This window comes from Choloepus didactylus, chromosome 3, assembly GCF_015220235.1.
Source record: "Choloepus didactylus isolate mChoDid1 chromosome 3, mChoDid1.pri, whole genome shotgun sequence".
Taxonomy (NCBI): Eukaryota; Metazoa; Chordata; class Mammalia; order Pilosa; family Megalonychidae; genus Choloepus; species Choloepus didactylus.
Genome location: NC_051309.1, coordinates 74,150,654 through 74,175,712, shown reverse-complemented (window position 1 = coordinate 74,175,712; position 25,059 = coordinate 74,150,654). Strand labels below are relative to the sequence as shown.

The window sequence follows — 25,059 nt, the reverse complement described above, 5'->3', positions numbered from 1 at the left end:
ATTTTCATAAATGAGAAGTATTAAGGCTATTTAATATACAAAAAACATATGAAACTATGAAAATTCATACAAAAATCATTAGTTTTTGAAATGCCTTCTCTTCTTCCTTAACTACAGTACTGGAAGCAATGGCAATACTATTGAAATACTAATTTATTTTTATATTTGATTGATACTGTCAAATAAAAAAACAATTTTAAGAATTTAGAAAAGAGAGACAGTTTATTTATTAAAAGGAGACAATTTGCTAATGGGGGAACACTCTACACTAATGTGGGAACACTCTATACTGAGACAAAAAGCACTGTGTTTTCTCCCAAGAAAGAGGTAGTTTATATAGTGGATACAGCAGTTACACAAGGAAAAATGATTGGTTAAGCAAAGAAATTTTTAAAAGTAAGCTTTATAAGAGGATGGAGTGCTAACTAACAAACCTTATTTATCCCTGACAAAAGTCCCTGTTTTGGGGAAATCAAGACCCAGGTTCAAAGAACATCAGAACATTCTAGCAGTTGTGTCAAGTAGCAGAGTCTCAGAAAACTTGTGTCACAGATTTCAAGTGATTTTAACGTGTACAGATAACTTGGCCTTTGCTTTAAACGTATGTGAACAAGTTGCCTCCAGCCCTTTGCCAATTCATTTAACAATATTATAGAAATAAAGACTTTTTAACAATCTACCCTTTGTTTAAAATCTAGCCTATCAAAAATGGACGACAAGCTGGATGTCTTCAGGAGGGAGTTGGTGGATGTTCAGGATGTCCCCCTCTTTTGGAGCACTGCTGAGGAGTGGTCCCAGGTGGAGTCATTTGAGGCCCGACCAGATGACCTTCTGATCTCCACCTACCCCAAATCTGGTATGCCTTTTTCATTCATATGTACTCTGATCAGATAATGAGTGATCCACATGTATTAACACACAGATCTGCAGATTACCAGTCCAGTCTTCCCTGAGTTCATTACACATTTATTAAGGGGACACTGTGACAGTTGCTGAGAGAGTTGTGTATTAAAAAAGACCAATTCCCTTTCTGTTCTGAAAGGCTAGCAATGGAATGGAGGATTATCTGAGGAGAAATTAATGCTGTGTTCTTTTTTATTTCTTTTTAAATTGAAGTAAAAATTATTAAAACTATATATGCTAAACAAATACTAACCTCCATATAAGATCTCAGAAAGGAGAATTTAAGTTAACTCAATAAAATCAACAATTTGTATTTCTTCAGTTCATTTTATGACAGAGTCTAGATACACAAAGAGATATAAGTGAGATAAGGCTCTCTTTTACCTTTTATCCAGTTAATTTACTTGAGCCCATAAATCAATCAAATCTAACTACCTAACTCTTTAAAGTCAACTTTACTTTATATACCTACCACATTCCTTAAAAGATGAGGAAAAGAAGATTTTAGTAAATATACTGACCACTGTCTTTTTTTAAAAGTAGTTTTCTTGAGATATATTCATATACCATACAATCCATCTAATGTATACAATCAGTGGCTTTTAGTATAGTCACAAGAGTTGTGCATTCATCAGCATAATCAACTTGAGAACATTTTTCATTACTCAAAAAAAAAAAAATCCCATGCCCCTTAGCAGTCACCTCTCAATCTGTCTGTCCTTCCCCAGTTCTCCATAACCACTAATCTAATTCTGTCTCTATAAATTGATGTAGATTTACATTTTATATAAATGGAATCAAACAGTATATAGTACTTTGTGTCTGGTTTCTTTCACTTGCCATAATGTTTCTTTTTTAATTATTGTAATTTTTAATTAGAAATTTTGTAGGTTTACAGAAAAGTCTTGTAAAAAAACACAAATTTCCCATATACTTCCCTATTGTTGACAAGTTGAATTAGTGTGATACTATTGTTACAATTGATGAAAGAATATTAAAATATTACTGTTAACTTTAGTCTATAGTTTACATTAGGTATATTTTTCCATATACCACCTTATTATTAACATCTTGTAATAGTGTTATGCATTTGTTATATATATTTCATGAAAGAACATTCTTTTATTTGTACTGTTTACCACAGTCCATTGTCTGTAACAGGTTCACTGTGTCATACAGTCCCATGTTTTTTCTTCTAACTTTCTTTCCAGTAACATATCTGATACAAAACTTCCCCTTCCAACCACATTCATGAACATAATTCAGTGCTGTTAATTACACTCAGGATAAGGTGCTACCATCACCACTATCCATTTCCAAACATTATCAACCTAAATAGAAATTCTGCACAAATTAAGCTTCAACTCCACATTCTTTACCCCCATTCTATCCCTCAGTAACCTATATTTTAGATTCTAACTCTATGAAATTGCTTATTATAATTATTTTATATTAGTGAGATCATACAGTCTTTGTCCTTTTGTGTCTGGCTTATTTCTCTCAACATAATGTCTTCAAGATTCATCTATGTTGTTGCATGCATCAGGACTTTATTCCTTCTTACAGCTGAATAATATTTCATCATATGAATATACGAAATTTTGTTTATCCATTCATTGGTTGATGGACACTTGGGTTGTCTCCATCTTTTGGCAATTGTGAAGAATGCCACAATGAATACTGGTGTGCAAATGTTTGTTCAAGTCCTTGCTTTCAATTCTTCTGGGCATATACCTAGCAGAAAGATTGCTGAATCATATGGCAATTCCATACTTTGCTTCCTGGGGTACCACTAAACTGTTTTCCACAGAGGCTGCACCATTTCACATTCCTACCAACAGTCAATAAGTGTGCCTATTTTTCCACATCCTCCCCAGGACTTGTAGTTCTTTTGTTTTTTTAATAGCTGCCATTCTAGTAGGTGTGAAATGATATCTCATGGTGGTTTTGTTTTGCATTTCCCTAACAGGTAGTAATGTTGACCATCTTTTTGTGTGCTTTTTGGACATTTGTATTTCCTTTTTGGAAAAATATCTATTCAAGTCTTATTCATTCTTAAATTGGGTTGTTTTTTATTGTTGAGTTGTGGGATTTCTTTATATATTGTGGATATTAAATCCTTATCAAATGTGGTTTCCAAATATTTTCTTCTATTGAGTAGGTTGCTGTTTCACTTTCTTGGCAAAGTCCTTTGAAGTGCAAAAGTTTTTAATTTTGGAGGTCCCATTTATCTATTTCTTCTTTCATTGCTTGTGCTTTGGGTGTAAAATCTAAGAAACCATTAGCTACCAAGATCTTGAATATGCTTCTCTACATTTTCTTCTAGGAGTTTTGTGATCCTGGCCCTTATATTTGGGTCTTTGATCTATTTAGGGTATAAAGAGTATACCTTTTTGTATAACATGTGAGAGAGGGCTCCTCTTTCATTCCTTTGCCTATAGGCATCCAGAACTCCCAGCACTCTTTGTTGAAGAGACTATTCTACCCCAGTTTAATGGACTTGGCAGGCTTGAAGAATATCAATTGGCCATAGATGTGAGGGTCTATTTCTGAGCTCTCAATTCAATTCCATTGGTCATTATAACCATCTCCATGTCAGTAGCATGCTGTTTTGACCACTGCAGCTTTGCAATATGCTTTAAAATCAGGAAGTGTGAGCCCTCCAACTGCAAACTTCTTTTTCAAGACGTTTTTGGCTATTTGGGACCCCTTACATTCCAAATAAATTTGATAATTGGCTTTTTTATTTCTATAAAGTAGGCTGTTGGAATTTTTATTGGTATTGCATTGAATCAGTGAATCAGTTTGGGTAGAATTGATATCTTAAAGATATTTAGTCTTCCAATCCATGAACACTGAATGTCTTTCCATTGATTTCTGCCTTCTTTGATTTCTTTAACAAAGTTTTGTAGTTTTCTGCATACAAGTCCTTTACATCCTTGATTAAATCTATCCCTAGATATTTGATTATTTTAGTTGCTATTGTAAATGGGATTTTTTTTCTTGATTTTCTCCTCAGATTTCTCATTACTAGTGTACAGAAACAGCATGGATTTTTGCATGCTGTTTTTGTGTCCTGCCAGTTTGCTGATCTCAATTATTAGCCTGGTAGCTTTGTTGTAGATCTTCTATATATAGGATCATGTCATCTACAAAAGTGAAAGTTTTACTTCTTCCTTTTCAATTTGGATGCCTTTGTTTCTTTTTCTTTCCTAACTGCTCTTGCTAGACCTTCTAGCTCAATGTTGAATAACAGTGGTAACAGAGGGTATCCTACTTTTGTTCCAGATCTTAGAGAGAAAGCTTTTCGTCTTTCACCATTGAGCATGATGTCAGCTGTGGGTTTTTCATATATATCCTTTTCATGGTGAGGAAGTTTTCTTCTATTCCTATCTTTTGAAGTGTTTTAATCAAGAAAGGATGCTGGATTGTTCTGCATCAATCAGGATGATCATGTGGTTTTCCCCTTCGATTTGTTAATGTGGTGCATTATGTCAAATGATTTTCTTGTGATGAACCACTCTTGCATATCTGGGATAAAACCCACTTGATCATGGTGTGTAATTCTTTTAATATGTTGTTGGATTTGATTTGCAAGTTCTTTGTTAAGGAGTTTTGCATCTATATTCATTAGAGAAATTGGTCTGTAATTTTCTTTTCTTGTAGTATCATTATCTGGCTTTGGTATTAGGTTGTTGTTGGCAGCATGGAATGAGTCAGGTAATGTTCCCTTTCTTAATTTTTTGGAAGAGTTTGAGAATTGTTATTAATTCTTCTTGGAATGATTGGTAGAATTCACCTGTGAAGCAATGTGGTTCTGGGCTTTTCTTAATTGGGAGGTTTTGATGACTGATTCAGTCTCTTTAAGTGTAATTGCCCTAATGAGGTCTTCTATTTCTTCTTGAGTCAGTGTTCGTATGTCTAATTTGTCTTATTTGTTGGCATTCATTTTTCATCATACCTGCTTATGATCCTTTTTATTTTATTTCTGTGAGGTCAGTATTAATGCCCCCCTCTCATTTTTTGTTTTATTTATTTGCATCTTCTCTCTCTCTCTTTTTTTTGTCAGTCTATCTTTAGTCTATCTAAGGGTTGGCCAATTTTATTGATCTCAAGAAACCAACTTTTGGTTTTGCTAACTCTCCCTATTGTTGTTTTTTCTCAATTTCATTTATTTCTCCTCCAATCTTTGTTATTTCTTTCCTTCTGCTTGATTTGGAATTAGTTTGCTATTCTTTTTCTAATTCCTACAGCTATGCCATTAGGTCTTATTTTATCTCTTTCTTCTTTTATTAATATAGGTGTTTAGGGCTATAAATTTCCCTCTCAGCACTGCCTATGCTGCATCCCATAAGATTTGATAATTTCATTTTCATTCATCCCAGATATTTACTGATTCCTCTTGCACTTTCTTCTTTAACCCACTGATTGTTTAAGAGTGTGCTGTTTAACCTCCATATATTTGTGAATTTTCCAGTTTCCTGCCTTTTATTGATTTCCAGCTTCATTCCATTATGGTCAGAGTAGGTGCTCTGTATAATTAGAATGTTCTTAAATTTTTGAGATTTGTTTTGTGACCAACATGTTGTCTATTCTTGATAATGATTCATGAGCCCTTGAGAAGTGTGTATATCCTGCTGTTTTGGGTTGAAATGTTGTTAAGTCTATTTCATTTATCATATTATTCAACTTATCTGTTTCTCTATTGATTCTCTGTCTAGATGTTCTATCTATTGACAAGAATGGTGTATTGAAGTCTCCAACTATTATTGTAGAGACATCTGTTTCTCCCTTCAATTTTGCCAGTGTTTTCCACATGTATTTTGGTGCTACCTGGTTAGGTCCATAAGTATTTATGATCGTTATTTCTTCTTGGTAGGTTGCCCCTTTTATTAATATATAGTGTCCTTCTTTGTCTCGTAACAGTTTTGCATGTAAAGTCTATTTTATCCGATATTAGTATAGCTACCCCAGCTCCTTTTTGGTTACTGTTTGCATGGTATATCTTTTTACAACCTTTCACTTTCAACCTATTTGTGTCTTTGGGTCTATGGTGATTTTCTTATAGACAGCACATAGATTGATCGCACATTTTTATCCATTATGCCAATCTGTGGCTTTTGCTTGGGGAGTTTAATTCATTATCATTCAATGTTATTATTTTAAAGTCAGTACCTATTTTAACCAGTATGTCCCTTGTTTTTCATATGTCATATCCTATTTTGTCTTATTTTTGTCTCTCTTTTAGTTACCTTTATTGACATTCTTCATTTCTACATTCTCCTCCAAGCCTGTCTCTCCTGTCTTTTTCTTTCAACCTGCAGAACTCCCTTATATTGTATGACAGGTCTCTTGTTGATGAACTCTCTCACTTTCTGTTTATATGTGAATATTTTAAACTCTCCCTCATTTGTGAAGGGCAGTTTTGCCAGATAAAGAATTCTTAGCTGGCAGTTTTTCTCTTTTGGTACTTACATGTATCATACCACTGCCTTCTCGCCTCCATGGTTTCTGATGAGAAATCAGCACTTTATCTTATTATGGCTCCTTGTATGTGATGAAGTGTTTTTCTCTTGATGCTTTCAGGATTCTCTCTTTATCCTTGGCATTTCATGTTCTGATTAGTATAGTCTCAGGGTACATCTGTTAGGATTTATTCTGTTTGGCATATGTTGTGCTTCTTGGACAGGTATATTTATATCTTTCATAAGAGTTGGGAAATTTTTGGCCATTATTTCAAATATTCCTTTTGCTCTTTTCCCTTTCTCTTCTTCTGGGACACCCATTATGTGTATGTTTGTGTGCTTCATGCTGTCATTCAATTCCCTAAGACCTTGCTCCATTTTGTCCATTCTTTTTCTTGCTGTTCTTCTATGACATTTTGATTGTTCTGCTTCTAGTTCACTGATTCTTTCTTCTGCCTGTTCACATTTGCTGTTGTATGCCTCTAGGGTATTTTAAATCTCTTCTATTGTGCTTTTCATTCTCTTCATCTCTGTTTTATTTCTTTTCATACTTTCAAATTCTTTTTTATGCTCACCCAGTGTCATCTTCATCTCTTTGAGTTGATTTAGATTTGTTTAAACATCTTTGATTAGTTGTTCCAAATTCTGTATTCTCTGAAGTTTTAATTTGTTCCTTTGACTGGGCTATATCTTCCTGTTTCTTAGTGTGGCTTGTAATTTTTTGCTGGTCTAGGCATCTGATTATCTTGATGAGTTTTCTCTGAAGGTCAGTTTCTCCCTCTTGCCTAGAATTTTACTGTCAGTTGGCTTTGTGTTAAGGCTCTTCTTTGAATCTTGTTTCAACTTGTTCTAGACCTTAGAATTGCCCCTGTTTAACTCATCAGATTTTTTCCAGCTCCTCTTCATCTGATCTTGCCCTGGATTTTTGGTACAATTTTTAAAATTCCACTATTTGTGCAATTGTTTCACCCCTGGAGAAAGCTTCCTATCCTCTCTTCCTTCTCTGGATATCTTGATCTCTTCTGTTTGTTTTTGTTTTGATTCTATAATTATTTTTACACTCCTTTAATTGCCTGTAGTTGCTTTTTCCTTGAGGCCAAATGCTAGATCTCACCCTAGAGAGATCTTTTCCACATCAGTATTACCCAGCCAAAACACATCCAGGAACCCATGGAGGGGGCACAAACGAACTCTAAGGAGCCATGGGGAGAGGGTCAGGAAGGATGCTAGAATCCTGTTTGATGACTCCCCAAAGCTGTGCTTTCCTGGTCTGTGCAGCAGATGGTGCTCTTCAGCAATATGTTCTCTACAGGCCTAAAAAGGTTTTTTGCCTTCAAGTCCCCAGTGCCTATGCCCCTGTTGGGGGAAGATTTGAAACAATGTCCACATTCATCCCTGTCTGAGGTAGGCTGAAACAACAGCTCAGAGCTAGGACTCAGTGATCCAAATTTGCCAATCAAAAGCCATGGTCCGTGTTGGACCATGCTCCTCCTCCTCCATCCCATTATTGGGGAAAAGGACTTCCATGTCTCACCCCATTGGCTGAAGCCAACCAGGGACAAGACCTAAGCTGGCCCACCCTGAGAGTGGGAGATGGGCACTGACAGCTCCATAGACTGAGCTATTCACAGTTCTTTACTGCAGTTTCTCAGTCTGTTCCTCCTGCTTTTATCTGGATACTGTACCATGCTCCCCTTGCCTCCAGAACCCCAGAATAGTTGTTTCAGATGGCTCCTGCCTGTCCACTAACTGTTTTGAAGGAGGAGTAAGACCTGGAACTCTATACTCTGCCATCTTCCCTGGAAGTTCCCCATGACCACTGATCTTTGTGCCCAAATCACAAATACTAGTGGAGAGCAGAGGGCTCCTGGTAGAAAGTAAACAGATGCAAAATGCAGACTTTGTAGATATTAAAAACAAGCTACTTTGGCAAAACTTTTTTTTTTTTTTTTTTACTACTTAACCTTGCTCCCGGAGTAGTTTATAAAATCCATGTTATTTAGGACCAAAACCCACTTTGCATTTCCTTGATGAGACACAAGTTTAGAGATCCTTGATAAGATAGAGATAGAAGTTTAGAAGGAGGGCAGTCACTGAACATGTACATGCTCTTTTGTTTTTGCCATTTTTAGATGTATTTTAAAGCAGGAGACTATTAAGATAATCTTTGGAAGATACCATTATAAAAATAGTTCATCTATGAAGAAGATGCTGTTTGGAGTAAAATTCATCTGATGTAGTAAAAGCTAGATGGCTATTCATAGTTAAATTAAATGGTAATTGGTAGGGTTTTGCTGTTGTTTCTTTTATAAGCTGTGGAAAACAGATCTTAAAGTTATTAACATACCTATGTATTGTTAATTTTGTTATAAAAGGTCTAAGTTAACTGTCTCCTTATATGAAGTAAATGATATTACTTTTTTCCTATAAATCGGAGAAAACAAACATTTCTAAACAAAGTATCCCAAATAGGTAAATTTGCATTCTTTTAAATCAGATTTCATGGACCACAGTTTGAACTATCCACTAATAAGGGTTAACATATGTTATATTGTACTTTGGAAGGTCTTGTTTTTTCTATGAATAGTGCTTAACCTAAGCTAGAACAAGCAAAGAAAAGTTCAAAGAAAGCATTGATTTTGGCTTACCATTTTCTTAGTACTGTACTTGTCTGGTTAGAAGGGTGGGGGAAATTGTCTAGTACTCATGATTTTGGGATAGGAATGAGGAAGTGCTGTCTACAAGAAGATAAACAAAGAATGCCTAAGGTACTTTAATACCTGGAACACAAATGTGCATCCATGTGTAAGTCATTCTTCAAAAATACTGTTGTGTAAATGAATTAATTAATTCAGTCATTAAAAAAATTAAACATTTTGGTTTATACACATGACTATTCAATTAGGGACTAACCTTATGCGTTTGGTAAAGAAGAAAGAATTGGTAACAATTAAGATGTTTTTCTCCTACATCTTTTAATTCTTTTCTACCAGTGCCTCAAAAACCTGATTAAATGCAAAATGCAATTGAGTACATTTATCCTCACAAGCTTTAAATCCTTTTCTCAGAAAGGCTGGTCAGACACAATATCATGAAAGTCAGAGTGACTTATTCCACTCCACTCAATCAGTATCTATTGTCTTTTGTCTGTGAGTGACACACTGGTCACCACCAATGAAATCACAAAATTCCTCCTGTTTATCTTCACCTCTCCTCCACTGTATGTTGAGCACTTTTATTGTGTATCCTAATTATTCTTAAAACCTAGTAATTGTTTTGATGTCAATAGGAAATGTATAAAGTGATAGTCAGGCTGATTGAAGTCGGCTGTAAGGTGGTCAGCCTTCTCTTTCCCTGTCCATTCTATCCTGGGAAGTATATTATCATTACTTATATAATGATAAAGAGATCATTATTTTTATCTTTAATATCTCCTTTTTACCTCCTTTACAAGTTTTATTTTTATGGTTGTTGTAATCATATCTTCCATGCAAACATTGCATATGTATGTATTTAAGGCAGTGAAGGATAAGTCCTAATAAAGAGAAGAGAGAAGGGGTAGAGTGTGGATGTTAAGAGCACGTTTTTATGCTTTAGTTGCCATGTAACTTTTCTCTTCCTGTTTCCTCTCTCATAATCTTTTGGGCAGAAATGTATAGAACTTCCGTCTTTTTTTCTTTTTTTTAGGAACAACCTGGATCAGTGAAATATTGGATTTAATCTATAACAATGGGGATGTGGAGAAATGTAAAAGGGATGCAATATACTCACGAGTGCCATTCATGGAATTGATAATCCCTGGAGTCACAAATGGTATTTTCACAGAATGTTCCTTTTCAGCACAGAAGTAAATCCTCCTGTTTTCTTGATGTCTGGAGAGTTTATGATGGACAGTGATACAGATAGAGCTTGGACAGTTGAATCATGAGTCTGTAATAGAATAGTTGGAATCTGTCTGTGCCAATAACTGTATTATACTCTTCCTCAATCCAAAGATAAAATCTGCATAAGAGAAGATTTTGATGTAGCTTATTTTTTCTTAATAGACAGGCCTTCAACATTAATGTCTTCAACATTTAAATACTGTGTGATCATTATATAGAGAAAATTCAGTGTGTGATCCAATATAAAATCATGTATAATGCTATTTAGTTGATGTTACAGACTCAAGGAGAGGAATTATGGGGATATATGGTTTTGCATTATTAAAACATTTTAAGATAGGCAAGGGCCTCATAATTTAATTTACTCTTATAATTTGAAAAAAAGGGATTTTGAAATCTTCTGGTTCAACTTCTTATGTCATAAATTAAAAAAAGAGGAAGACGAGGAAAAATCTGGATATCTTGACTCTTGATGCACTGCTGTTTCCATACCATTGAGTATTTTTCTGTACCATCAAGCTGATTTGAGGATTTTAAAGATACTTAAGTAGATAATAAACTTTTGCTACTCATAGGCAATAAAACAGCCTAATTACATAGTATTTATTATTTTTGATCTCATGGTAAATTTTAGGAGTATATGAAACCTCATTATTTTGGATTAAAGTTCAGAATGTCTTAGATTGTATTGCAATTGACATTTATGATTCCACATTTGTAATGTAGTTTGTTAATTTTTGTACTTGTAGGCATTGAACAGTTGAATAGCATGCAATCGCCTCGATTAGTGAAAACACACCTACCTGTTCAACTTCTTCCGTCTTCATTTTGGAAGAATGACTGCAAGGTAGCAAATTTTAAAGAAGGCCAATCCTTATTTGTTTGGTAATTTCTTTTACTAAGTAGGCCAAAACACAAGATAAGATATTGCAACCTCTGGATAAGTCATTGTGAAAATAATAATGTTGGCCCTATAACTTTGGGATCAAAATAATACCAATGTATGTAATTGGCTTGGACACCAATTCTGAAGACAGAGATTAGACTATCAGTGCCCAAGCAATGATAATCTGTCAGGTTTTCTATTCTTGAAGCTGCCTATCATTCTATCTAAATCCCTTCACTCACTGACAGCTACTTTTTTTTTTTAATTAAATTCAGTTTTATTGAAATACATTCACACACCATACAATCATCCATGGTATACAATCCACTGTCCACAGTATGATAACATAGTTATATGTTCATCACCACAATCTATCTCTGAACATTTTCCTTACATAGGAAAGAACCAGAACAAGAATAAAACATAAAAGTGAGAAAAGAACACCCAAATCATCCCCCCATCTCACCCCATTTGTCCTTTAGTTTTTATCCCCATTTTTCTACTCATCCATACACTAGATTAGGGGGGTGTGATCCACAAGGTCTTCACAATCACACTGTCCCCCTTGTAATCTACATTATTATATAATTGTCTTCAGGAGTCCAGACTGCTGGGTTGGAGTTTGGTAGGTTCAGGTATTTACTTCTAGCTATTCCAATACATTAAAACCTGAGAGGTGTTATCTATATAGTGCATAAGAATGTCCACCAGAGTGACCTCTCGACTCCATTTGAAATCTCTCAGCCACTGAAACTATTTCGTCTCATTTTGCATCCCTCTTTTGGTCAAGAAGATACTCTCAGTCCCATGATGCCAGATCCACATTCATCCCTGGGAGTCATAGTCTGCATTGCCAGGGAGATTTACAACCCTGGGAGTCGGGTCCCACGTAGGGGGGAGGGCAGCGAGTTCACCTGACTGACAGCTACTTTTAAACAATAGATATTCAAATTATCCTATAATTTATTCTTCATGGCTCAGTATAATAACAGTTGCAAATATGGTAGATTATAACTTATGGATCAGTTTTAGGCTCCTTTTTTATGAATATTGATATTGAAGCATAACATTTAGGGAGAAAGTACATAAATCATAAGTATATAGCTTGATGAGTTTTCACAAAGTAAGCATACCCACAAAACCAGCACACAGATTAAGAAATAGAATGTAATTAGCAACCCCAAAAACTCCATTTCCTGCCCAATTCCAGGCCAAAACTCCCATCCACAAAGGTAACCACCATTGTAATGCTATCATCATTTTAGTTTGCCTGTTTTGCCTATAATAGTAAAGTATGTATTCTTGAATGTTTCATTTATTTCATTCAGCATTACGTTAGTGACATCGGTCAATATCATGCTTGTAGTTTTGTTTTTGTTTTGCTTTTTTCCGACCAACAGAAGCATTATGTATGACTTGAGAAACTTGTTAGATATGCAAATTCTTGGGTCCCATTTAGACCTACCAAAACAGAAACTCTGGGGAGAGGGTCCCTGCAATGTGAGTTTTAACAAGAACTTCATCTGGTTCATGCTAATGTTTGAGAACAACTTTGGTAGAGCATTCCATTAGTTGTATGTGTATATTCTACTACTTATCCATTGTACTGTTGATGGATAGTTGGGTTGTTGCAGCTTGTCAGTTATTAAAATAGTTCTGCTATGAACATTCTTATACATGCGTTTTATTGCACTTATATATACACATTTCTGTTGGTTATGTTTCTTGGGATGGAACTGCTGAATCTTAGTTCATTTGCTCAGCTCTACTTTCCAAAGCATTTGCACAAATTTACATTTTGACCAGCAGTGAATGAGAGTTCAAGCTGCTCTACATCCTCACCAACACAAAAAGTCACTCTTAATTTTAGCTGTGTTGGTGGTTGTCTGGTGGCTTCTCACTGTGCTTTTACTTTGCATTTCCTAAATGACTAATTAGGTGATGCACCTTTATATATAAATATTGACAATTTAGATATCTTGTCTAGAGTACCTGTTCAAGTCTTTTGCCCATTTTCCTATAAGGGTTTCCTTCTTTTTATTATAAAGTTAGAAATTCTCTATTTATTCTGGTTAAAAGTTCTTTGGTGGGATAATTGTATGTCTTTATATCTTAACCCATTCTGTTTTTTCCCTTTTCCACTTTCTTAATAGTGTCTTTTAAAAAGGTTCTTAATTTTGAATTGTTCAATATATCAGGTTTTTGCTTTATTTTTAGAGCTTTATGTGTTTATTTAAAAAATATCTTCCCTAAAGTGATGATGATATTCTCCCTTCAGTTTTCATCTTGGGGCTTTATTGTTCCAGTTATCACATTTAGATCTAAAAATTTGTTTAATATATGTAGTATAAATAGCAATGTTCTCTTTTATTTCTGATGTAAGAGTAAACTGAATTGTCTTTCTCTTTCACTCTTTCTCTCTGTTTCAGTTATTGGTATGACATGGATGGGTTTCTAAAATTTTATTAGTCTTCACAAATTTTCTCTAAGTTTTCTATTTCATTAATATTGTTAGGATCTTAATTTTTTCCTGTCACAATTTAGTTTTATTATTGAAATGGATATTTAAATAATCAATTTTCAGCATTTCACATCAAATTTACATATTCAGGGCTTCTCTTGAAGCAAGATATTATAAAACTAAATTGATTAAGATAGTGCATTATGCTCTTCAAGATAGACAAATAAATCAATAGTTTTATAATATCTTGAAATAAAGTGGTGCTAATCCTCTATCTCTTTTCTTCTTTTCCAAATTGGTTCTTTTACCTTTCCATATGAATTTTAGATTCCTGCTGGAATTTTGAGAATGATTTCATTGAACCTTTAGATCAGTTTAGGGGGGATTCACATCTTAAAAATATTGAGTCTTCCAATCCATGAACAGGAAATGCCTCTCTATTTGGATATTCTTTTATTTTGCTCATTCTTGTTTTATAGTTTCTATGTACAAATCTTGCACATATTTTGTTAGATTTTTACCTAAATTATTTTAGTTTTGATGAAATTTAAAATGGTATATTTCCAAATGTTTGTTTTTAGTATATAGAAATACAATTGATTTCTGATCTTTTATTCTGTAATCTTGATAAATTCACTTAGATCTACTAGCCTTTTTGTAGATTCCATCTGATTTTTTATACAGATGCTCATTTCATCAGCAAATAAAAATATTATTAATTCTTTTTACCCCAACCTGGATGCCTTTTACTTCTTCTGACCATAACCTGTAGTAAACAGTGAATAGAAGTGGTGAAAGCAGACATCCTTGTTTTGCCTTTGATCTGAGGGAAAATGCAACCAGTATTTCACTATTAAATATGGTGATGTTACCTGTAGGTCTTTTTTTTTTTTTTTTTTCTTGTTGGCATTTTTATTGGTATTACATTTCATTAATAATTTAATTTAGGTAAAGTTGACATCTTTATAACACTGATTCTTTCAAACCAAACATAGGGAATGCCATTTCATCCTTTCAAGATTCAGTCATATATATCTTGAATGTTTATTGTTGTTTTTATTTTAATATACTTTATTATTCCGGGTGCTATTTTAAATGGGATTTTTTATTACGATTTCTAATTTGTTGTTGTTTTTATATAGAAAAGTTATTGGTTATTTTATTTTATAATCATCTTTTGTTTTGGATTACTTTATCATTTCCAATAGTGTAGCTCTTTTAGCTATTTGATTGCATCATTTGTAAATAATTATCATTTTGCCTCATCCTTTTCAAATTTTTATAATTTTTTCCCCTTATCTAATTCGGTAGTACTTAACCAATGCTAAATATGCTCAATCTGTTCAACAATGTTGCCTTTTCCTCAGTTTAATGGTAATTCTTTTTGGGTCTGACTATTTATCAAGATACTGCTTTGGAAAAATTAGAATAAGTGGATAATTCCTTACCACAATAAAAAAAAAATTTATGTATAAAATTTCAGTTTTATTAAGAGAGTTTATCAGAACACATTTACTCTTAATGACTAAACTTGAAAGCTCAAACATCTACAGCCTGACTGCCTGGAAGAATTCTCCCTCTGCATGTCCTTTGGCTATTTCTGGGTGGTCTCCAGCATTCTGAGGGGTCATCTCAAGTGTACCCAAGGCAGGCAGTGTCTCCCTGTTCTCTGTCCGCTTTGCTAACAATACTGCAAGTGAATTTCTTGAGATGCTTTGGTTTCTTGAGATGCTTTGGAGCACAGCTGTCTTCTGCTGGAGACTGCTGTGGCTAACATCATGCTGGCCTGCTGGGGCTGAAGGGAAAGGGGGATCCCCTTTGTCACTCCCAACAATGTGAGGCAGATTCCTCCCTTTATTTCATAAGACCACTGATAACCAGGATACAACTTAACAAGACATTGCTAAACTTTGGGAGTGAATGGAAGACTAGTCGTAGAATCCTGCTTTAGTTTCCTGGCCCCTAAAACAAATACCATACAATGGGGTTGACTTCACAATAGGAATTCATTGGCTGACAGTTTTAAATCTAGGAGAAGTCCAAAATCATGGCGTCAGCAAAGTGATGCTTTCTCTCTGAAGCCTGTGGCCTTCTGGGCTGGCTGTTGGCGATCCTTGGTGTCCCTTGGCTTTTCTGTCACATGGCAATGTCCTCTCCATTTTCTGGGTTCTGTTGACTCCCAGCTTCTGGCCACTCCCCATGGCTCTCTCTCTCTGTGGCCTTCTCTATAGGGTCTCCATTAATAGGGTTAAGACCCGTTTGATCCAGATATGTCACGCCTTAACTGAACTAACTTCATCAAAAGGTCCTATTTACATGGGTTCACACCCACAGAAATGGATTAAGATTAAAAACACATTTTTCTTGGGTTTGTAGCTCCAAGCCATCACAAGTGCCCTCTGGGGCTGTTTACCTGACTCATTCTTGCCTTGCTTCCAGATGCTGAGAGTCTCTACCTCTTGGAGTTTTGATAATGCTGACGACCAACCCAGAGAGAGGAGAAAGCTAGTCTCTTAAATCAGTTTAAGGCTCACTTCCAGAGTCCTTTCTTGCCTAGGAATGACTAATTCCCAGAATGATAGTGGAAAGATTTGTTTCAAAACCCCAGGAAGTACTCAGCCAGCCACCCACTGGCAAATGGCTTGTCCTTTTTTTTTTTTTTTTTTAATCTTCATTTTATTGAGATATATTCACATACCACGCAGTCATACAAAACAAATCGTACTTTCGATTGTTCACAGTACCATTACATAGTTGTACATTCATCACCTAAATCAATCCCTGACACCTTCATTAGCACACAAACAAAAATAACAAGAATAATAATTAGAGTGAAAAAGAGCAATTGAAGTAAAAAAGAACACTGGGTACCTTTGTCTGTTTGTTTCCTTCCCCTATTTTTCTACTCATCCATCCATAAACTAGACAAAGTGGAGTGTGGTCCTTATGGCTTTCCCAATCCCATTGCCACCCCTCATAAGCTACATTTTTATACAATTGTCTTCGAGATTCATGGGTTCTGGGTTGTAGTTTGATAGTTTCAGGTATCCACCACCAGCTACCCCAATTCTTTGGAACCTAAAAAGGGTTGTCTAAAGTGTGCGTAAGAGTGCCCACCAGAGTGACCTCTCGGCTCCTTTTGGAATCTCTCTGCCACTGAAGCTTATTTCATTTCCTTTCACATCCCCCTTTTGGTCAAGAAGATGTTCTCCGTCCCACGATGCCGGATCTACATTCCTCCCCGGGAGTCATATTCCACGTTGCCAGGGAGATTCAGTCCCCTGGGTGTCTGATTCCACGTAGGGGGGAGGGCAGTGATTTCACCTTTCAAGTTGGCTTAGCCAGAGAGAGAGGGCCACATCTGAGCAACAAAGAGGCATTCGGGAGGAGGCTCTTAGGCACAACCATAGGGAGGCCTAGCCTCTCCTTTGCAGCAACCGTCTTCGACCTGTAGGTCTTTTGCAGATGCCGTTTACACAGCATTTTTAACAGAAAAAGCAAAACAGTTGTTTGTTTTGCCCTTGAAAAATTGACTGGTTATACTTTCATCCTTGTTATACAAAGAATCTTTGCACCTCTTCTAGTGTGTGACTTTCTCTTTTCCTCCAAAGTCTAATTGAAAATGCAGGAGATAAGGAAGTAAGAATATGATTTCTTATTTTAATTCCAGTAGTAAAAATTCTTAGACACCCCCAGAAAGTCATGGCCTTGCTATTAGGTAGGAGAACTGGAAGATATCCTAAGGATAGTCTTCTCTTCTATACTGAGGTAAGTGGGAAACACAATTTTCTAAGGAAGTTACAGGTAATGATAGAAAAAGAAAATCTGGGTTCTTTTCTACTGTTTGCATTGAAATAAGGAGTGATGGAGAACATTTAGGGGTTTAATATTTTCTCAGGAAGTTATGTCAGAAAGAGAGTCTTAACTCTTAGAACCCTATACACAATTTTTTGAAATGTCTCTTTACATCCACTCCCATTCATGTCCCAGAATATAAGAACTTACACCAGTGACTTGAGAGTATGAAAACACCCATTTCCTTTGCCTATCTGTTGGGAGAGAAGAAGTAAATTTTGATTCTACATACATGAAAGAAGATATTTTCCTGAATGCATTTTTTCTTCAGAAATATATTTACTGCCTGGGTGGCTGGGTCCACAGTATCACTAAGTATTACTACAAGGGAGAGATGGGCTTAATGGATTTTAGTGGACTTGCCTGAAAATCTTATTATGAATGAGGCATAACAATATCATTTTTATCAGGAAATATGTTCAAAATTTCAGCCCTCAAGCAGACTTGAGGGCTTCATGCATAAAATAAATTCTAATCTTACACTAGTCATCATAAATAGCCATTACTATTATGTAACTATGATCACGGACAGAATGAAAGATATGAAATTTTTCCTTACTCTAAATTTATCCAAGTACTAATTTATCTTCAATGAAACACTGGGCATTTGTTAAGCATTTTTCTATTTGTTTGTTCATTTTAATTATTAATTTTAATTTGTGATACAGAAAAGTATCCTACATATAAAGATAATACTACTTATTTTATTAGTTTAATATTTACTTTAATTCTATTCTTATAGTTGATTTTTCATGTTTCAAAACACTTGTTCTCAAACACTAAATAGAAAGGTGGGTCATGAGAAAGGAGAGCTCACTGTGTTAAAACAATGTATAATTGTGAATATTCTATATAAGAATATAGTTATAAATGCCCAGATTAGGAAAATAGAAAATAAGCATTCTATCAAGGCAAGCAAAAATTTACAAACTGTTAAGGAATAGAAAGAAAATGATGGTTTTCCATATCTCTCCACAGATGATTTATGTGGCTCGGAATGCCAAAGACGTGGCTGTCTCTTACTATTATTTCTACCAGATGGCAAAAATGCACCCAGAGCCTGGCACCTGGGAGGAGTTCCTGGACAAATTCATGGCTGGGAAGGGTGGGTCTAACTCTTCCTTTAATCATTGAATTCCATGATGGGAGATGTTTTTGAAAGGAGATTATAAAGTTCAAATATAAATCTTGTGTATATTACAAACATTACATGTGCTCAGGACTCTACTAATGCATTATGAAGAATACAGCTTTAAAGGATTATGACTTTTTTAATATGTAACACATGGATTTCTCAGTGTTTAGTCTCATTGCTTCATAAGTGCTTTTATCTACTGCCAATTTATTTAAATGCTTTCCTCTCTTGGTATCCATATCATTGTACGATTTTAATTTTATACATATTACTTGGACTATATTTTCATTACCTTTCTTTCATTTTTATTATATGAGCTGTTAAAATTCTCAAGTGAGAGCTTTATCCTCAAGGTTCCATTCTTCTACCTGTGTTTTCTCCTTTAGGGAAACATATTCATACCAGTGGTAGTAACTCTACTGATAATACCCAAATGGACATTTCAAGTCCTGAGTTCCCAAGTAAACACTAGATGAAGTATTTAAATACCTGCAAGCTACACACACTTTGAAAATCTATTATGGAAAGTTCAACATATTTAAAAGAGTCCTTATAAAGTATCCCTAAATTAGTTATGCTTTTTCAATACTTCTGTTTCATGAGTGGTGCCAACATCTTTCCGGTGTTGTGAGAAGTAAAATTGAGTCTTTTTGAATCTTCTCTGGATATCAATTATCATATTAAATCTCAAATTAAACCTTTTTAGTTTCTTAATTTCTGTAATAACTTCTTTTTTTCCATTGTGCTTGCTTCAACCTTACACCAGGCCCTCACAACCTAACTTCAATCATGTCTTAACTGGATTTCCTTAAAATTCGTCCTTACCAACTCCATTCTGCTGGAGATGTGGATTTGAAGGGTATACAATTGTTTTGGATTGTGAAGGGCTAAAATGTAAGAATAAACTCGACTTGATGAAATGAGAAATGATGAACATTTTTAAGTCCTTGAAAAAAATTGAGATATTTCAATGGGGATTTTAGAATACTCATTGGAGGAAATATACTATATAGATCAGAGAGAAGAGAGACAAAATGTAGGAAGATCAATTAGAATACTTTTGCAGAAATACAGTCTGATCTAATCCCAAATTGTTAAAAGTGCTTAAGGAATACAATGAAATGTGTGTGCATTTCCTCTCTTCAGTCAAAATTCTCAATACTCTTTCCTGATGGCTAGACACTTCTTAGAGGATGAACCTCTTTCAAGCACAAAATCATGAATTTTTCATCTAAGAAGCCATATTATTTAGCACAAATTTCAGTACCACTAATGTTAACTGAATCTCCCTAAAACATTTTACATCCATATCACCACTGCTTAAAGATGTAATTAATGGCATCTGATTGCCTAAAGAAAATAAACCCCAAAAAACCAGTATCTTCATCTATAGCTGAAGGCATGCTCTCTCTCTCTCCATCTATATCTATATCTATATCTATATCTATATCTATATCTATATATATTTCCCAAGAGTCTCCTGTAAAAGCCCTCTTCTTGAAGCAAATACATCTCACAATACATTTCTTGCATCGTTTTACTTCTGCTATCGTTTGGACTACTCTCTGTCTATAGAATGTCTTCCTCATTTTCATCATTATAAATGCCATATTCTTCTCCTTAAATCCAAATAAACTGTTTTTTCCACAGCCTTTTTTTTTAAATCACTCCATCTCTGTGATTTTCTCTCCCTCTCTCCTTCTCCTATGAACCTCTATACTACTTATTGTCTGCATTACCCAGTATCTACCAACTTGCTCTTGAATTTTTTGTTTTATTTATTAAACTATTTCCTCTTTTCCAAATAGATTGTAAATTCCATGAGAATGGGGTTATCTTATGTACTTCTCTTATCCTTAGCATCCCTGTTTCTTGAACTAAAAGGTATTCAATACGTATGTGTTGATAATGATGACTTGGGATGACATTTAACAATTCTTTACTTCATGCAAATAGTTACAATTTGAAAACATTTTGTCTTTCAATTCAGTGAACTTTGGTTCCTGGTATGACCATGTGAAAGGATGGTGGGAGAAGAGGAAAGATTATCAGATCCTTTACCTGTTCTATGAAGATATGAAGGAGGTAAGAGGCAAGGGTGATTTATTTTCTTTATTCTGAAAGGAAATTTAAGATTCCTATGCTTTGCTTCACACTCTACTTTTAGGTGAATAAATATGACTAATTTACTGTCCCATCAGTTATACCTCCAAAATAGATCTTGCAACCTTCCACTTCTTTCTAACACTATTACCTTCCACCATAATACCAGGTCTACTTTGTCTTCCTGGGACCCTCTTGTCTTCTCATTTCCATCATCCATTTAAAGAGAATTACTTGGGATAACTAAGAATGGTTTATGTATATGAGAAAGCAAAGTTAAAAAACGCACATAATATATAAAATTACTTCATCCATTACATTGGCATAATTAGAACATTATTAAATGCATTGCCTATTTAATTATTAAATCCATCTGAAATATTCCTTTTTCTTTCTTTAGGATCCAAAGGGTGGACTTCAGAAGTTATTAAAGTTCCTAAAGAAGGACCTGACGGAAGAAACCATGGATAAAATCCTCTATCATAGCTCTTTTGATGTGATGAAGCAGAACCCTTGTGCAAATTATACCACCATGTCAACCTGTGCAATGGACCATTCTGTTTCTCCCTTCATGAGAAAGGGTGAGGCAATCACATAGCAATTTCTCTACAGCTTCTGTCACATCAAGAAGAACATAGATGGGCAGATAAAAATAATATTGTAGGAAATTGAAAGATTGAATATGTTGGAGAGAAAAAATATGAAAAGAAAAACTTTAGAGGAAGCAATCTATGACAAAGAAACTCTACTTTGCTAGAAGTTTAACATGCATATTAAGCTTACTAATGGGAAATATTTAGTCGATAACCTGTGCCTCAATGAATATCAGCTTTAGTGTGAAGCAAGTTGCTACAAGGTGCATCATGGGAACAAAGCTTCAGGCACAATAGAAACTTTCAGAAAATGACAGCTTTATTACTTACACAGCACAATCGGTCCAAAAGAGCAGGGGAAGAGAGCCCATCATGGCCAGTCTCCTGGTGAAGCCAGCTGCTCCATTCAGGGTCAGTGGATGGCAGCACCACATGCCTCACTCCACATCAAAGAAGAGAGACAAATTTATGCTGCCAAGGGTGGGATATTTATGCAACCCTGGGGGTGGGGGACATGTGTAGAAGCCTGCTGCATCTTGGGCTGCCTGTTCTTGGTTTCCAGGTTTAAGTTCTGGTTGTGCCTTTTCATTATACCTAACATGTCCCCAGGGTTATGGAATGGAAACAGACTGAAACATCGGCACACAATAGGACAGCAGGTGGGGGTGGGGTAGGTGGGTGGGAGATACTCACTGAGTGTGTACCTGTGACTTCCCCAGCATTTAATACTCATGGCTATGTCAAAGGATGGCCTTCATTTGACTGAATGAAACTTTTGCTGAGCTAGATAGCTAGCTTAAGTGTGTAAGGCAGACTAAATTAATAAGGGAGAATGTCATCTCATTGAGGTTGTTGCTGTGATTATTGTAAATCATTGCATCCTTAGCATTGAACTCAATGTATAGCATTTTGCACAAAATAAGTGTTTTATAAATATGTATTGAATTGAATTGTGCAAGTGAGAGAGAGAGAGCTACTGAGAGAAGGAGAGATGCAGCTAGTATTGTATTATTACTCAGCTTTCCATATAACACACTCAGGTGTTCAGAGGCTTAAAACCACACAATTTATTTTTCATTGAGTTGTATGTTTGTGATGCTGGTCAGTTGTGCCTGCTGCAGGTTTGTTCAACTCTCGGGCTCTGTTCAGTTTGGCTTAGCTCTTCTGAGCTTATCTCCTCATTTCTTCAGTTTGGAAATCCAGACTGAAAGAACTGCCCGTATGTTGGACATGCCCAATATGGTAAAGAGAAAGAACAAGAGAACTGGTGGAAACTTGCAAGACTTTTAAAGTTTTTGCTCAAATGTAGCATATGTCACACATACTCAAATTCCTTTTGTGAAATCGTACAAAAACTAAGCTCAAAGTTAATGAGGCAAGGACAAATGGGTACAACACATGGCAATGGGCAAAGATCTAAAATCTTAAAGTGAAGTGGGGAGTGAATAAGTATTAATGGTAATGCAAATTAAGGTTTTGAGAGACAGTCTAGTGAGAGCCTATAAAAGGGTAGTTAAAGGTAATTTTAATTATAATATATCTTGGTATGTCCTAGAGATTTTTAGAAATTTAGGAAGGTTGTCATAATAAATCTTGCTGAAAATATAACCAACTATAATTTTTGCCTCCCAGGGGACACTGGCAATGTCTGGAGACATTATTTTCAATCTTTTTATTGTAGTTATATACATATACACACACACACACACACACACAATTCAACATTTTCCATTTTAACCACTTTTAAGTACACACTTCAGTGTTATTAATTACATTCTTTTGCTATCATCACCAATATACATTACCTCCATTTATTCATCATCTGAAACAGAAACTCTGTACCCCTTAAGCAATAGCTCCCTATTTCCCCATTTCCCTGTCCCTGGTAACCTGGAGACATTTTTGATGTTACAACTGTGGGGATGCTACTGGCATCCAATGGGTAGAGACATGCTGCTAAACATCCTACAATGCACAGACTATCCTTCCTTCCACCAACAAAGAATTGTCTGACCTAAATTTCAATATTTGAGATATAAATAAATAAAATAAAACACCAAGGTTGAGAAACCCTGAGTCAGACTGACAAAATTATTTTGGTATGTTTTCTTTTCTTTCTTTTTTTCCCCTAAAGATAGATTTCTAAATGTTTTGTCTGGGTAACTTTGTGAAAAGTTGTATGAAAAGTTCATTAATTTATCAAATATTCATTGAAAATGCTGTATTCTATATCCTTCTGTCAAGATTTTTTGATATTGTTAGTATTTTGAAGACTTTGTACAATTCTATAATAAAGAAATTTGTTTAATTACATTTAACTCATCAATACTCAATATTACTTAACCATAGAACTTTTATTCATGACATAAATTGTTATTGGACTTTGGAAAATATGGTTTTCAAATGACTGAGCAATTCACTGTATGACTTGTTAACAAGGTTCTTGAAACCAAAGTCAGGATTTTGACACATTAGATTTTATCCCAGTGACATTTCTCAAAGCTATTTAAGGTATAATTTTTAAAATATTTGATACTGAAAAATAATCCATTGAAATTATTGGAACATTAAGAAAGCTCAGGCATCTGGAAGAGGTAGTAGGAGGTGAGGAAGAGAACTATGGAGTAAATACAACATTCTAAAGTTAAAGGTTTAAAAATACAACTCAGGTAATTCTAATTAAAGCTCACCTGAGAAGAGAAATTTAATCATCTCAAAGTTTCCTTTTTATTTTTTCTTTTCAGGTATTTCGGGGGACTGGAAAAATCAATTCACTGTAGCCCAGTATGAGAGATTTGAAGAAGATTATAAAAAGAAAATGAAGGGTTCTACATTAAAGTTTCAATCAGAGATCTGAGTAATATCTGCTTTTTCTCTGACTCTTTTAGCTGAGACTTAATTAAATAAAACAATCACTTTAAGCATATAGTGAAAGAAAATTTGGCATGTGATTTTTCCTTATTTACTTAGATTAGTGGTTTTTAATGGAATAAAAGAATTTCAAAACCTACATAGGAAAAATGAATACTATCTATGACTTTAAGTACCTTCCACAATGTGTTTGGTATTCTTAAAAATTAAACCCTGGAATGAAGTTTAAAAAGCTACAAAGGTACCTATTTTATTTTTTTTAATTCAATGAAAGATAAGCTCTGGATCATCAGTCTTGCAAAGAAGATATTTAAGGGAGATCCCAAAATGATTAGAACCCCAAATTCCCCACTAGGAGGCTGTAATTTCCCTGTTGTATGTCTAGAATTATACCAGTTTACTATAAAATCAATGATTTTTTTTGTGCAGAGTTCAATGAAATTTACTGCCTTAGAATGGCTAACTACAGACTAACTTTTGGATTTGCTGATCATAACCTTCTACTGTCATAATTTAAATGTTAATTATCTAAAATAATATCAAGAAGTGATCAATAAATATATATTACTGAAGTATTGTCCTCATAATAATGCATTAGCTACAGTCAAAGACAAAAATCACTGATCAGTTATTTTATCATAATATCAAAGTAATCAAAATTTATTAGCTACCACCTAAGTGTAAATAATGTGCCTTAGTAAAAACAAATAATAAAACACTGATCTTGAATTCAAAGAACTTAAGTTAGGTTAGGGAGAAAAAAATACAGAAGAATAATTGTGAGAAGAACATCAGAAACAACAACAATACTAATATCTGACATTTTTTAGAGCTTATTATGTACTGAACACTGTGTTATACAAGTAACATGGATTCATGTCAACTGATCTGCATTCAGTTTTT

The 25,059-nt window shown here is 34.7% G+C and overlaps 1 protein-coding gene across 1 annotated transcript; it reads left to right on the top strand.

Moving 5' to 3' along the window:
* The first annotated feature begins 708 nt into the window (after window positions 1-708).
* On the top strand, window positions 709-24,142 carry LOC119528654 (sulfotransferase 1 family member D1). Its single transcript, XM_037828961.1, has 7 exons — window positions 709-856; window positions 10,056-10,181; window positions 11,002-11,099; window positions 18,433-18,559; window positions 20,580-20,674; window positions 21,093-21,273; window positions 24,030-24,142. The coding sequence occupies exons 1-7, from the start codon at window positions 709-711 to the stop codon at window positions 24,140-24,142; spliced, it is 888 nt and encodes a 295-aa protein (XP_037684889.1).
* Window positions 24,143-25,059: the final 917 nt, after the last annotated feature.